The sequence below is a fragment of the Chlorocebus sabaeus genome, chromosome 24, assembly GCF_047675955.1.
Source record: "Chlorocebus sabaeus isolate Y175 chromosome 24, mChlSab1.0.hap1, whole genome shotgun sequence".
Classification (NCBI taxonomy): Eukaryota; Metazoa; Chordata; class Mammalia; order Primates; family Cercopithecidae; genus Chlorocebus; species Chlorocebus sabaeus.
The window spans coordinates 11,490,157-11,506,579 of NC_132927.1; the positions used below are offsets into that span (position 1 = coordinate 11,490,157).

The 16,423-nt window shown below is 40.4% G+C and overlaps 1 protein-coding gene across 3 annotated transcripts in view; it reads left to right on the forward strand.

The window, feature by feature from the left end:
- The window catches only part of LOC103228813 (signal recognition particle subunit SRP54), a 97,414-nt gene extending 82,570 nt beyond the window's left edge, over positions 1 to 14,844 (forward strand). For 2 of the 3 annotated variants that reach the window (XM_007986468.3, XM_037983895.2), the window contains 3 exons: positions 8,369 to 8,435; positions 10,121 to 10,218; positions 12,515 to 14,844. In XM_007986468.3, the coding sequence (XP_007984659.3) occupies positions 8,369 to 8,435; positions 10,121 to 10,218; positions 12,515 to 12,721 (372 nt within the window). In that variant the 3' untranslated portion in view covers positions 12,722 to 14,844. The remainder of the gene's footprint in view (positions 1 to 8,368; positions 8,436 to 10,120; positions 10,219 to 12,514) is intronic. The other variant, XM_073010926.1, reaches the window with a different exon arrangement.
- The last annotated feature ends 1,579 nt before the right edge of the window (positions 14,845 to 16,423 follow it).

Consider the following 16,423-nt stretch of genomic DNA (forward strand, 5'->3'; position numbering starts at 1 on the left):
TGGTGGGTGCCTGTAATCCCAGCTACTTGGGAGGCTGAGGCAGAGACTTTGAACCTGGGAGGCGGAGGTTGCGGTGAACCGAGGTTGCGCCACTGCATTCCAGCCTGGGTGACAGAGCGAGACTCCATCTCAAAAAAAAAAAAAAAAAGAAGTGGAGACCTAGATCTTTTTATAATCTTATAGTAACTCACTTCAATTTTACCTTAGATGTACCTTAAGAATAAACATATTTTCTCTAATTCTCTTACGTATTAATTTAGTTTCAGTTAATATTCCTCAAATATGTGTATATTTGTGTAAGTTTATATATATGTTTTAAAAATATTGTTATAGGCGGCCGGGCGCGGTGGCTCACATCTGTAATCCCAGCACTTTGGGAGGCCGAGGTGGGCAGATCACGAGGTCAGAAGATCAAGACCATCCTGGCTAACATGGTGAAACGCTGTCTCCACTAAAAATACAAAAAATTAGCCAGGTGTGGTGGCATGCACCTGTAGCCCCAGCTACTCGGGAGGCTGAGGCAGGAGAATCACTTGAACCCGGAAGGCAGAGGTTGCAGTGAGGCAAGATCCCGCCACTGCACTCCAGCCTAGGTGACAGAGTAAGACTCCATCTGGAAGGAAAAGAAAAGAAGAGAAGAGAAGAGAGAAAAGAAAAGGTTAAGAAAATTATAAGGAAGAGAAAATATATTTACTGTTCATTAAGTGGGAAGTGGATCATCATCATAAGTCTTCGTCCTCATTGTCTTCACATTGAGTATGCTGAGGAGGAAGAGGAGGGGTTGGTCTTGCTGTGTTAGGCATGGCAGGAGGTGGAAGGGGAGGTGAGAGAGAAAGGCATACTCGCTGTAACTTCATGGAAATACATAGTAATTTCTGTCTGACTTTTTTATACTTTTTATTTCCCTAAAAAATGTTCTATGTGGTAACAGTTCTTTTCCCACCATTTGCTTTAGTTTCACTGCCTGTATAGAAGGGTCCATGTTGTAAAAGAAGTCAAGAAGTCTTGAAAAATCAGAGCCCTTCTGCCAGATTGTCTAATGTCAGTTTCTTTTCTGGCACTGTTGCTTTTACATCTTCTTCATCATCTGGCAATGGTTTGGAGGCACTCATCTCTATCAAGCCATTTTCTGTTAATATCTCTGGTGTGTCTGTTAGCTCTCGAATTTCTCCAAGATCCAAATTTTAAAACCCTCCACCCCCCAGCCCACCTTTCTTTTCATATCTACCATATCTTTCATCATTTCATTGATTGGCTCTGTCATAAATCCTGTGAAGATGTGCACAACACTTGGACACAGTTTTCTCCAGCAGAAATTTGTTTTGTGTTTGATGTCTTTCACAGCTTTTTCTATAACAATGGCATCTTCAGTGGTGTAATCCTTCCAGACTTTCATGATGTTTTCTTTATTGGGGTTCTCTTCTTTTTTTTTTTTTTTTTTTTTTTTTTTTTTGAGACGGAGTCTCGCTGTCACCCAGGCTGGAGTGCAGTGGCATGATCTTGTCTCACTGCACCCTCCATCTCCCAGGTTCAAGCAATTCTCCTGCCTCAGCCTCCCAAGTAGCTGGACTACAGGTGCACGCTGCCACATCTGGCTAGTATTTTGTATTTTAGTAAAGATGGGGTTTCACCATGTTGCCTAGCCTGGTTGCAAAACCCTGAGCTCAGGTAATCTGCCTGCCTCGGTCTCCCAAAGTGCTAGGATTATAGGCGTGAGCCACTGCGCTCAGCCCACGGTTCTCTTCTATAGCATCAACAGTACTTCCCATAGAGTAATGTGTGTAATGAACCTTAAAGGTCCTTATGACCCCAGATCTAGAGGCTGAACTAGAGATGTTGTGTTCGGGGGCAAGTACAACACTTTGACGCCTTCAGTGTTGAACTTGTGGGGTTCTGGGTGGCCAGGAGCATTGTCCAATAACAAAATAACTTTAAAAGGCAGTCCCTAATTAAAAGAATACTTTCTGACTTCAGGGACAAAGCATTGATGGAACCAGTCCAGAAAAAGGGTTCTTGTTATCTAGGCCTTGTTGTACAGACGAAAGCCTGGTAACTGGTGTTTATCTTTTTCCTTTAAGGCTTAGGGGCTAGCAGCTTTATAGATAAGGTAATAATAATAATAAACCAGACTGCATTTGTACAAAATAGTAGAGTTAGCCTATCCCTTTCTACCTTGAATCCTGGTGCTTCTCTTCCTTACTAATAAATGTCTTTTGAGGGATGTTTTTTCAGAATAGGCACTTTGATCTCCATTAAAAACCTGTTCTGATAGATATCCTTTCTTCTCAATGATTGTCTTAATGGTGTGTGGGAACTCATCTGCTGTCTTTTGGTTGGCAGAAGCTGCTTCTGCTGTTTTGTTGACATTTTTAAAGCCGAACTTCTTTGTAAAATTATCAAGCCATCCTTTGCTGGCATTAAATTCTCCAGTTTTAGATACTGTTAGGGTTCTCCAGAGGGACAGAACTAATATAATATATGTATATATGAAAGGGAGTTTATTTATTTTTTTTGAGACAGGGTCTCCCTCTGTTGCCCGGACTGGAGTGCAGTAGTGCGATCTTGGCTCGCTGCAACCTCTGCCTCCTGGGTTCAAACGATTCTCCCATCTCAGTCTCCTGAGTAGCTGGGATCACAGGCGTGTGCCACTACAGCCCAGCTAATTTTTGTGTTTTTATTTATTTGATTTATTTAGAGACGGAGTCTTGCTCTGTTGCTCAGGCTGGAGTGCAGTGGGTCAATCTCAGCTCACTGCAACCTCCGCCTCCCGAATTCAAGCAATTCTCCTGTCTCGGCTTCCCTAGAAGCTGGGATTACAGGCGCACGCTACCATGCCTGGCTAATTTTTGTATTTTTAGTAGAGACAGGATTTTGCCATGTTGGCCAGGCTGCTCTTGAACTCCTGACCTCAGGTGATCCAGCCACCTCAACCTCCCAAAGTTCTGAGATTACAGGTGTGAGCCACTGCGCCTGGCCTAATTTTTGTATTTTTCGTAGAAACGAGGTTTCACCATATTGGTCAGGCTGTGCAAGGGAGTTCATTTGAGATAATTGGCTCACATGATCACAAGGCAAAGTTCCACAATAGGCTGTCCACAAGGTGAGGAAGAAGGAAGCCAGTAGTGGCTCAGTCCAAGTCTGAAAGCCTCAAAACCAGGGAAGCTGACAGTGCAGCCTTCAGTCTGTGGCTGAAGGCCTGAGAGCCCCCAGCAAACCACTGGTGTAAGTCCAAGAGTCCAAAGGCCAGAGAACCTGAAGTCTGATGTCCAAGAGCCAGCGGAACAGATGAAAGCATCCAGCACAGGAGAAAGATGAAAGCCAGAAGAGACTCAGCAAGCTGGCTTATTCCACTTTCTTCTGCCTGCTTTGTTGTAGCTGCACTGTCAGCCCATTGGATGGTGTCCACCCACATCAAGGGTAGGTCTTCCTCTCCGAGTCCACTGACTCAAATGTCAGTCTCCTCTGGCAACACCTTCACAGACACACCTAGAAACAATACTTTACCAGCTATCTAGGCATCCCTCGATCCAATCAAGTTGACACCTAATATTAATCATCACAGATACTTTACCATCCTTTTGCTTTAAGCTGTCATAACTCTGCTTTTTCTTGAATCATATTAATCTATAGCTATGCCTTTCTTACAAGCAGTCCTGCAGCACATAAAAGCTGCATTTTCAATACAAGATAAAAAGTTGGCCATGCACGGTGACTCACACCTATAATCCCAGCACTTTGGGAGGCTGATGTAGGTGGATCACTTGAGGTCAGGAGTTGGAGACCAGCCTGGTTAACGCGGTGAAACCCCATCTCTACTAAAAATATAAAAATTAGCCAGGCATGGTGGTGGGTGCCTGTAATCCCAGCTGAGGCAGGAGAATTGTTTGAACCTAGGAGGCGGAGGTTGCAGTGAACCAAGATTGCACCTTTGCACTCCAGCCTGGGTGACAGATTGAGACCCTGTCTCAAAAAGACAAGGAAAGAAAAAAAAAGATATTTGGCAAAAAGCGCAAGGTTTTCATGCCTACTGGCATAGCTGCAGGAACAGCTTCACAAATTTCCTTTTCTTTCTTTCTTTTTTTTTCTTTTTACAGTGGTTCTTACACTGGATTCATGTATCTTGAAATGGCAGGTAGCCACAGCTGCAGACCCCAACCTATGGTATATATCAAGCAGTTCACCTTTTTCTTGTAATGTCATGACTGTTTCCTGCTTCTTGAGAGCACTTCCAGCATCAGTTATGGTGCTTTGTATTAGTCCTGTGGTGTTATTTAAGGTTTGTAGTATTGTACTAAACATGTTGAAAATTATGTAAGAACCACAAGAGATCAATTTTTACTGTGATTTGCAATTTACTGGAGAGATGAACTGCTCACATAGAGATGAATAATGTCACATGGCATTTTAAGCAGATACTCACAACCCTTGAGCTCACTGCAATAGCAGCAGGAGGTGGCTAAGAAATTATAGTAGTATATTATGTACTGCAGTTAATTTTATGCAGTTATGACTTTTTTTTTTTTTTTTTTTTTTTGAGACAGAGTTTCACTTTTGTTGCCAGGCTAGAGTATAATGGGGCAATCTTGGCTCACTGCAACCTCTGCCTCCTGGGTTCAAGCGATTCTCCTGCTTGTTTAGCCTCCCGAGTAGCTGGGATTACAGACGCCTTTTGTATTTTTAGTGGAGATGGGGTTTTGCCATGTTGATCAGGCTGGTCTCAAACTCCTGACCTCAGGTGATCCACCCGCCTCAGCCTCCCAAAGTGCTGGGATTACAGGTGTGAGCCACCACGCCTGGCCCATGCAGTTATGATTTAATACTATATCTTTATGTTTGAATAAATTTCTCTTGACTGCAAATGGCACAATGTAATGTCTGTTTGTGCGGGTAAGTTTTGATAACTCTATTATAAAATTAAAAATTGCACATATGGTAATAAATGATAAACTAGTATCTACATTTATTTTATGCATTCACAGCATACTTTTTCTTGATTTTTTTGGCATTTCTAGTCTATAATGTTACAAATTATTACAAATTTTAAATTGTTACAAATTTTCTAAATTGTTACAAATTTTCAAAAAATGTTTAATATATTTATTGAAAGAAAATCCATTAATAAGTTGATCCACACAGTTCAAACCTGTGTTGTTCAACTGTATGCTTTCCTCCAAAGCATGCCTAGTCCTTTTCTAAATAGTTTCTTGACCTTATCACGTATTATGTGTTATTGAAATTGGTTCCTTTCCTTGTACTCCTGCCACTGTTTCCATTTGCTGTAAACCATAAGATCAGAGCATCTTAAACAGAGCCACTAAAGTAACCCTTGTCCCACATAAAAGACGCATCCTGCTCTGAATGTAGAAGATATAGCGGATTTTATCCAGGGTGTCAGTAATACATAGTTTTTTCTTGGCTGAATCTGTTAGCTTGGACATTCGTTCTTCAGTAAGTAGAGACAACGGAGCTGCATTACTTTGTCTCTTCAGGCACAGTATCACAGAAACTGGCATATCTACTTTTTATGGCACTGCTGTGTTATGTGTTGATTTCTGTTTTCACCCATACACTCAGTCTTTTTTTGTTTTTTTCTGAGACGGAGTTTCACTCCTGTTGCCCTGGAGTGCAGTGGCACGATCTCGGCTCACTACAACCTCTGCCTCCCGGATTCAAGCAATTCTCCTGCCTCAGCTTCCCGAGTAGCTGGGGATTACAGGCATGCACCACTATGCCTGGCTAATTTTTGTATTTTGAGTAGAGACGGGGTTTCTTCATGTTGGTCAGGCTGGTCGCGAGCTCCTGACCTCAGGTGATCCACCCGCATCAGCCTCCCAAAGTGCTGGGATTACAGACATGAGCCACTGCGCCCGGCCCCATCCACTCAGTCTTAACAGATATTCTTGTGTTTGTCTTTGTAATGCCCTTTTAATCATTAGTATATATAAGAAGATTATGGACAGGTTTTTCTCTTTCTCCCCTCCTTGGAAGCCATATTAAAACAATTATTGTCCAGATACAGTAGCTCACTCCTGTAATCCCAGCACTTTGGGAGGCTGAGGCAGGTGGGTCAATGGGGCCGGAATTTGAGACCAGCCTGGCCAACATGGCGGAACCTCGTTTACACTAAAAATACAAAAATTCGTGCAATTGGTGCACGTCTGTAATCCCAGCTACTCATGAGGCTGGGGCGCGATAATCAATTGAACCCAGGAGGCAGAGGTTGCAGTGAGCTGAGATCGCGCCACTGCACTCTAGCCTGGGTGACAGAGTGAGACTCTGCCTTAAAAAAAAAAAAACCCAAAAATTATTAATGCATTTGATTCATTGAAGGCTTTATACTATGTTTTCTTTGGATAAACATATTGGTACAATGAAGCATGCCTTTATCACTGGCTTCATCTAGAAAGGCAGATAACATCTGTTTGGCAAGCTTCACAAAATTCATTTGGAATTATAGAACCAAGATTAACTATGTAGGTGTGCATTGTGGATTGCATTCTGCCAGTGGCCCTGGCTTACCAAATATGCATTGAGCTTATCTTGGGTTCTACGGTCTAGCCCTTTTTTAAGACTTAAAGAAGGGATGCAGTTTCAGCTTTCTACCTATGACTAGCCAGTTTTCCCAGCACTATTTATTAAATAGGGAGTTCTTTCCCCATTTCTTGTTTTTGTCAGGTTTCTTACAAAAATTAATTCAAGATGGATTAAAGACTTAAATGTTAGACCTAAAATCATAAAAACCCTAGAAGAAAACCCAGGCAGTACCATTCAGGACATAAGCAGGGGCAAGGACTTCATAACTAAAACATCAAAAGCATTGGCAACAGAAGCCCAAATTGACAAATCGGATCTAATTAAACTAAAGAGCTTCTGCACAGCAAAAGGAACTACCATCAGAGAGAACAGGCAACCTACAGAATGGGAGAAAATTTTTACAATCTACTCATCTGACAAAAGGCTAATATCCAGAATCTACAAATAACTTAAACAAATTTACAAGAAAAAAACCCCATCAAAAAGTGGGTGAAGGATATGAACAGGCACTTCTCAAAAGAAGACATTTATGTTGCCAACAGACACATGAAAAAATGCTCATCATCACTGGCCATCAGAGAAATGCAAATCAAAAACACATACCATCTCACACCATTAGAATGGCAATCATTAAAAAGTCAGGAAACAGGTGCTGGAGAGGATGTGGAGAAATAGGAACACTTTTACACTGTTGGTGGGACTGTAAACTAGTTCAACCATTGTGGAAGACAGTGTGGCCATTCCTCAAGGATCTAGAACTAGAAATACCATTTTACCCAGCCATCCCATTACTGGGTATATACCCAAAGGATTTTAAATCATGCTGCTATGATTTATGCACACATATGTTTATTGTGGCACTATTCACAATAGCAAAGACTTGGAACCAACCCAGATGTCCATCAATGATAGACTGGATTAAGAAAATGTGGCACATATACACCATGGAATACTATGCAGCCTTAAAAAAGGATGAGTTCATGTCCTTTGTAGGGACATGAATGAAGCTGGAAACCATCATTCTGAGTAAACTATCGCAAGGACAGAAAACCAGACACCTCATGTTCTCACTCATAGGTGGTAATTGAACAATGAGAACACTTGGACACAGGATGGGGAACATCACATAGTGGGGCCTGTCGTGGAGTGGGGGGAGGGGGGAGGGATAGCATTAGGAGATGTACCTGATGTAAGTGATGAGTTAATGGGTGCAGCACACCAACATGGCACATATATACATATGTAACAAATATGCATGTTGTGCACAGATACCCTAGAACTTAAAGTATAATAATAAAAAAAAGACTTAAACAAACAAAACTTATCTTGCCACTTATTTGTCCCTTAATTTCCCACCATTAAAAGCTCATTTGATGTTCCCTTACATATCCTGCTTAATTTCTCTGAACTTTAATTTCCCTGCTATAGCATAAGTATGTCAGATGGTATCCTTAAGTTTCTTTCTATTGACTGAACACCCTCTCTGTGTTGTGTTTACAAATAGTGGAAACGAAAATTTAGCAAGACAGGAGAAAGGAAGGCTCTGGATTATCAACTCATTGCAGACTGCAATTACCAGCTCCATTTCAGCGGCTGCATCTTTTTTTGATTCTTCTATGGGCTTAAGGTAGTGGTAGTTATATGGGTGAAGGTAAAATATCTTTGTGGAATTTTAACTCTAAAGATTTTAAATTGTTGATTGGATTGCAGTCTCTTTGTAGTACTGCCTATACAATATTCTTGGTGCCTACCAAGTATTTGACTACTTCATTCTGGCCTAAATATATGGAATGAATTTAGGTATGACTGTTGCTAACCTGATTTCTTGTTGCAGACAAAACTTACCTGGGGCCCATACTTATGGTTTTACATGCTTCGGGCTGCTACATCAACTCTCTCAGGTATTGCTTTTCTGCTTGAATACTGTATAATTGCTGTAACATGCTTCAGCAACAGGAGCTTTGCTAAATAGGATGTTTCCAAACTGAAGGAGAAACAGTAGGGAGTTAATCACTGTCCTCAGGAGCTAGCTAGCACTGGGACATAGTAACCTAACTTGTACCTCACATTAAAACATTCTTCAGCTTCCAGTATGGTTTTTTTTAGGAATGAAAAATGACTATATTAGTTTAGATACTGTTTTCAAGTTCTTAAACCCTTTCTCTTAATAGCTATTTTGCTGCTTTGTCATTTGGTTTCCAATTGATAACATTCTCAATCTGTCTCACTGCTTATTCTAAAGCCTGTATTACAGTTAATTTATATTTCTTTTTTTTTTTTTTTTTTTTTTTTTTTTGAGGCGGAGTCTTGCTCTGTCGCCCAGGCTGGAGTGCAGTGGCACTATCTCGGCTCACTGCAAGCTCCGCCTCCTGGGTTCACGCCATTCTCCTGCCTCAGCCTCCCGAGTAGCTGGGACTACAGGCGCCTGCCACCACGCCCGGCTAATTTTTTTGTATTTTTAGTAGAGATGGGGTTTCACCGTGTTAGCCAGGATGGTCTCGATCTCCTGACCTGTGATCCACCCATCTCGGCCTCCCAAAGTGCTGGGATTACAGGCTTGAGCCACCGCGCCTGGCCTAATTTATATTTCTATATCATTAATATTTCATTTCTTTAATTGAGATGTGACTAAGTCATATTTGAAGGAAATGAATTATCAACTTATAACTTAATGTGAATTTAAAATATAGGTTTTAAATTAGAAAGCTTTCTTCTGTTTCCATTTTTAACTCCCTCATAGCTTTTTATCACTTTCTGCTTTTTAATTAGAGCTAGTTGTGAATAGTAATTGATTCAACAAACATTTACTGAGCACTCAATATATGCTAGACAGGTTGGTGTAATGGAAAGAGCATGAGCTTTAGATTCAGACCTAGCTTTGAACTTTGGATCTGCTTTATCAATTTGGGTAAGTTCTTTAACCTCTCTACGCCTCACCTTTCACAGTGCCTGGCACATGGTAGGCACTCAGTGAGTGTTATACTACAAGCCATTCCCTTCCTCCAGCCCAATGATATCCCAGCTTTCTGAGTATACATTTTTCTTTTTTGAGACAGAGTCTTGCTCTTTCATCAAGGCTGGAGTGCGGTGGTGTGATCTTGGCTCACTGTAACCTCCACCTCCTGGTTTCAAGCTATTATCCTGTCTCAGCCTTGTGAGTAGCTGGGATTACAGGCACCCGCCACCATGCCCAGCGAATTTCATGTTTTTAGTAGAGATGAGGTTTCAACATGTTGTTCAAGCTGGTCTTGAACTCCTGACCTCATGTGATCTGCCTGCCTCAGTGTGAGGCATGAGCCACCATGCCCGGCAGTATACACTTTTCTTAAAGACATAGACATACAACAGATATACCTAGTGATAAGTGTTCTAATACACATATGAAAAGACTTGTTGGGAGTTCTGAAGCCACTAATACTTCTTGAAGAAATCAGGGAAGATATACAGAAGAGAGATGTATGAGGTTTTTATAATCTCCTTGAGAGCAGGAACAGTAACTCTTGTATTCCTACAGTGTCTTACACATACAAAGTGCTCAAGAAATTTTTATAGAATTATATAAGTCTTTTAACTTTTGTGTCTTCAGTGTGTGACTTCCTTGGAGAGAAGATTGCATCTGTTTTGGGTATCAGCACCCCGAAGTACCAATATGCCATTGATGAATATTATCGGATGAAGAAGGAGGTATGCCTCCTTTTTACGTTTTCTTGATTCAGTTCGGTTTGCCATGGACTTGATGGGTTGCATAATGAGCAGATGTATTTTCTAACTGCCCAACATGTAGCTCTCTTATGCTAGGCATTTCATTCTAGAATCATTAATTTCTTTTATCAAAGTAACATACATGTAGGGACATGGATGCAGCTGGAAACCATCATTCTCAGCAAACTATCGCAAGAACAGAAAACCAAATACCACATGTTCTCACTCATAGGTGGGAATTGAACAATGAGGTCACTTGGCCACAGGAAGGGGAGCATCACACACCGGGTCCATTTGTGGGGAGGGGGTATGGGGGAGGCATAGCATTAGGAGATATACCTAATGCAAATGATGAGTTAATGGGTGCAGCGCACCAACATGGTACATGTATATATATGTAACAAACCTGCACGTTGTGCACATGTACCCTAGAACTTAAAGTATTAAAAAAAAAAAAGTAACATACATTTTGGAATTCTTTAAAACTGGAATTTCCCTATGATCTGTATGCAAAATAAGCTAGATTTAATTGTCTTAGTGCTGTGAGATGCCTTATATACATTATTTAATCTTCACACGCCTCTTTTTGGATTATCATTCTAAGATGAAGAAACAAGATACTTAGAGCACATGGACTAGATGTAGGACAAGTGGAGTGGGTTTGACACAGACCAAGTACAGGAAATGTGTATGTGCCAGGTGTTAGTGCACAAAAATTTGAGGGCAGTTTAAAAATAGTGAGGTCTTAAGGTGAGAGTGAAGTGAATTTTGTCTTTAAAAATAAAAGCCTTTAGTGCTTAGGAGCATGGGCTCAAGAACCAAAGGGTTTGAATTCAGAATCTGTTCTGCCACTTAAAACTCTGTAACCTTGGACAGAACACTTAACCCCTCAATAAGCCTCAATCTCCTCATCTTTGTAATGAGAATTGCAGCATGCATGCTTGGGGACTGCTCTACAGATTAAATACAATATATGAAATGTTTGGAACAGCACCTAGTGTGTGTTGGTGAACACAACAAATATTGGCATCTGCTATTCTTCAAGCAAATAGAGGGCAGCAATTCAGGTAAAGCTAGAATGTAGAGGCATGAAGGTACGTTGTTATGGTTGGGGAAATGGCAAAAATATAATAGTTTATTGTCACTGGGGCATAAGGTACAATGTGGGAGTAACTGGACATGAGCCTGGACAGGTCAGCTGACTTAACATTTGTTATATGGTTTCAAACCTGTTTTATGAACAGATAAGTATTTCTTAACACTATAAGCCTGACTTAGAGCCTCATTACCTCATCTGGACTATTAAACTAGCCTCCTAAATGGCGTCTCTCTATTCTCAAGCAAGCCCCAGAGTAATCTTCTGGGGCTACTCACTGTGTACTGACTACCTGTTCTGCAGGGTCCAATACAAATGCCACCTCCTCAATGAATTTAGTTCTGCAACGAGAAATTATTTACCCTTTCAAAATCTCTACATCTGTCATAATACTGTTTTTACATGTCTTAACTTCCCTACTAAGTTGTAAACTTCTTGAGGGAAGGTACTGCCTTATCTGTGTATTTGGTGCTTATGGGAAAACTATGCTATATATCATTTAATAAATGAATCAGCCTATTCAACCGAATAGACTGATACCCTACAATTGAAGTGATACAATTGAAGCTAACTTTTTATTTATTTATTTAGCTTAGACTTAATAAAAGAAATATAGTCATTGTCAAAGTTAATTCAAGTCTCATCTAAGTGACATAGTGCTGGACCGTGTTTTAAAAAATAACCTCTTTTGGGCTGAGCGCGGTAGCTCACATCTGTAATCCCAACACTTTGGGAGGCTGAGGTGGGTGGATCACTTGAGGTCAGGAGTTCGAGACCAGCCTGGCCAACATGGAGAAACCCTGTCTCTACTAAAAATACAAAAATTAGCTGGACATGGTGGCAGGTGCTTGTAGTCCCAGCTACTCGGGAGGCTGAGTCAGGAGAATTGCTTGAGCCTGGGAGACGGAGGTTGCAGTGAGCCACTGCACTCCAGCCTGGGTGACAGAGCAATACTCTTTCTCAAAAAAACAAGAAAAAAACTACTTTCCTTAAAATGTTTTACAGTAGTTATTTCAATTAGAGAGCAGAAGGGAAAATATGTCTTAATTAGACCAAACTGAATTGAACATGACACTTTTTTTTTTTTTTTTTTTAAACATAAGCTGACAGTGGGGAAAACAGCACTATATACCTTTTGGACTTTCGTATTTCAACTATTCTTGATGTTGCCCCCTTTTTTAGGAAGAAGAAGAAGAAGAAGAAAACAGGATATCTGAAGAAGCAGAAAGACAGTATCAACAGAATAAATTGCAGACTGATTCCATTGTTCAGACAGATCAACCAGAGACAGTGATATCCAGCTCATTTGTGAATGTCAATTTTGAAATGGAGGGAGACAGTGAAGTAATTATGGAAAGCAAGCAAAATCCAGTCTCTGTCCCACCATAAAATGAAATGACTATCAAGCTTTAAACTCTTAAGTTTTTTTTTTAATATAGAAACTTTCACATTCTTTATTCAGTGGGACTTAATACAATTATTTATATTTTAAATTATTAAAATACCTGGAAAGGGAAAATGTTTCTTCATTTTTAGAATCTATCTAGCAAAAGCCAGATCTGAAATTCAGATATTTGTACTGTTTTTACTGTGCATAGAATTAGTGCTTTGGTTTTAAAATGACCTTTTAAAAACATTAAGGACATCCTAGAGCCTTAATAGTTAAGAAGAGTTAAATTATCAAGCCTGTCTATTTGTGCGTTTGCTTTTTTTAAAAAAGGTAAGTTGCTGATTAAGTCTAATTGTAATTGATAATTCCATAGTCTTAGATTAAAATGAGGATATTTTCTTCTAGATTTTCTCATGTTATGCCATGCATTTATATATCTAACCATTAATTCACATTAAGGATGCTTCACCATATAATAAAAGGAGCAAGATGGAAGCACTTTGAATTTTCTTTCATTGAGAATAACTTTTATGTAAGATTCTGTATTTATAACACCAGATATTAAGATAGGCTTCCATTTTTTAATGCAAGCCACTTAATCTTGTATTCTTTTTCAGGACTCAAATAACTAGCTTTGAACATAAAATTAAAACACTACTTATGGAATACATTTATTAATGTTAAACCTAGTGAATATCCATGTGGCATCCTGGTTATGTTATCCATTCAGCATTCATCCTATAGAAAAGTGGTTTGGAGGAGATTGGGGATAGTGGGACAGGTATAGATTTAATCCATCAGGAGCAATTAGATATTGTATAAGGTGCAATGATAGCCTAACGAAATTACCTGACATTCATCATTTAGAAGTAGCAACAGTGAAGACTGGACAGTTTACCTGAATTTGTTTGGCCATTCCTCTATCTACTTGGTTATTTGTAAACCTTATAAAGGTATATATTGTGAAGCTAATTTTGAAAATATTCCTAAATATGGCTGGGTACGGTGCTTACGCCTGTAATCCCAGCACTTTGGGAGGCTGAGGCGGGCAGATTACTTGGGTCAGGAGTTTGAGACCAGCCTGGCCAGTGTAGTGAAACCCCATCTCTACAAAAATACAAAAATTTAGCCGGGTGTGGTGGTGCGTGTCTGTAATCCCAGTTGCTCCGGAGGCTGAGGCAGGAGAATCACTTGAACCAGGGAGGTGGAGGTTGCAGTGAGCCGAGATTGCACCACTGCACTCCAGCCTGGGCGACAGAGTGAGACTCCATCCTAGCGGGGGAAGAAAAATACATATATATATATACACACACACACACACACACATTTCTAAATGTGTGTATAGAACCTTTTATCAGTATAACATTGATTTATAATTAAATGTGGGTGAGGAAGAATGTGTGGAGTATTTCAGAAATTTTGATTTTAAAACCCTTTTCAGAAACTTAAAGCTGTTAGAAATTAAGTTATATTAATAGCCTTCTAAACAGCATTAAGTTTTCAATCTTAATATATCTATATAAAATATAGTGTCAGAAAGTAACATCATCAATACAGTGGGTCTGTAATGGAAATCTGTGTCAATGAACATGAACTGAGTTCCTCAACTACAAGTTGAAGGATAATTAAACTTTTCATTAGGAGTGTTCAGCTACATGGATTCATGGAATGGTGGTTCATAGTAAGTGATGGTAATCTTTTTATTCATGGGTGTAAACCATTTATAACTTAGTGCTCAAAAGATTAATCTTTTGATTATATAATGTCCCATGAATTCCAGTTTACCAATAGTTCTAAAACATGCTAACCTAACCTTTTCCTTCTAATTTAACTTCATTCGAGATAGTACCTCTCACTCACAGATATTTATTTGGTTATCAAGTGAAGGTAGGTGTGTCTAAAAGTGATCTTTTGAATCCTGTCTCCCTAGGGGTAATAGTATCTAGAGTTTACCGAGAACATTTTATGTTTGTAATAAAAGGAAGTAGTGACTTATGGAGGTTTTGTTTCTTGAATTTTACTTTTGCTACTTGTCCAATAGTGGCTAGTTTATCAATACAGTTATTCACTGTGCCTTAAGTTTATACTGTTTATGCAAACTATAAAATTTCCCATAAATGTATTCAGTGGTTTGTCTTATTTTAAACCTCTTTCACTCACTTTTTCATACTTCCTTTTCAGTCCTTTTAAGAATTCCAGTTCCAGCTGGGTGCGGTGGTCCACGCCCATAGTCCCAGCACTTTGGGAGGCCGAGGTGGGCGGATCACCAGGTCAGGAGTCTGAGACCAACCTGGCCAACATGGTGAAATCCCATCTCTACTAAAAATACAAAAATTAGCTGGGCATGGTGGGAGGTGCTTATAATCCTAGCTGCTCGGGAGGCTGAGGCAGGAGAATCACTTGAGCCTGGGAGGCAGAGGTTGCAGTAAACAGAGTTTGTGCCATTGTACTCCAGCCTGGGTGACAGAGTAAGACTCGTCTCCAAAAAAAAAAAAATTCCAGTTCCTTCTGGATCATAGTTCGTATTTACCTTCTTCTAATCTTTCAGCATCTCATAAAAACTAAATGTAACATATAACTGAAGTCTTTACCCTGAATTAACATAAATGCTTTAACAAAAATCCTTAACAAAATGAAGTTTATTTTTTGGTTTGAGACAGGGTCTTACTCTGTTGCCCAGGCTGGAGTGCAGTGGTGCAATCATGGCTCACTCCAGCCTCGACCTCCTGGGCTTCAGCAGTCCTTCCCTGTCAGCCTCCCAAGGATCAGGGATGACAGGCTCACACCACTATGCCCAGCTAATGTTTTTTATTTATTTTTTGTACAGACTTGGTTTTGCCATGTTGTCCAGGCTTGGAATTAAGTTTTATAAAATGTAACTCTGGTACTGGTTAATAAAACTAGACTTTTTTTTTTTTTTTTTTTTTTTTGAGACGGAGTCTCGCTCTGTCGCCCACGCTGGAGTGCAGTAGCGCGATTTTGGCTCACTGCAAGTTCCGCCTCCTGGGTTCATGCCATTCTCCTGCCTCAGCCTCCCGAGCAGCTTGGACTACAGGCGCCCACCACCATGCCCAGCTAATTTTTTGTATTTTTAGTAGAGACAGGGTTTCACCGTGTTATCCAGGATAGTCTCGATCTCCTGACCTCATGATCCGCCCGCCTCGGCCTCCCAAAGTGTTGGGATTACAGGCATGAGCCACCGTGCCCGGCCGACAAATTTTTTATACCAATGATTTTCATGAAAGTAAAACACTAGTTTGAATACATTTTATTAAAACATCCAATTAAAAGAAAGAACAAGGCTGGGCATGGCTCACATATCACAGTGGCTATAATCTCAGCACTGTGGGAGGCTGAGGCGGGTGGATCACCTGAGGTCAGGAGTTCGAGACTAGCCTGGCCAACATGGTGAGACCCCATCTCTACTAAAAATACAAAAATTAGCCAGGCATGGTGGTGCACACCTGAAGTCCCAGCTACTCAGGAGACTGAGTCAGGAGAATTGCCTGAAGCTGGGAGGTGGAGGCTGCAGTGAGCAGAGATCATGCCACTGCACTCCAGCCTGGACGACAGAGGGAAACTGTCTCAAGAAAAAAAAAAAAAAAAAAAACGAAAAACAAAAAGGCTGGGTGGCCATGGCTCACATCTGTAATCCCAGCACTTTGGGAGGCTGAGGCCGAGGCAGGCAGATCAGTTCAGGT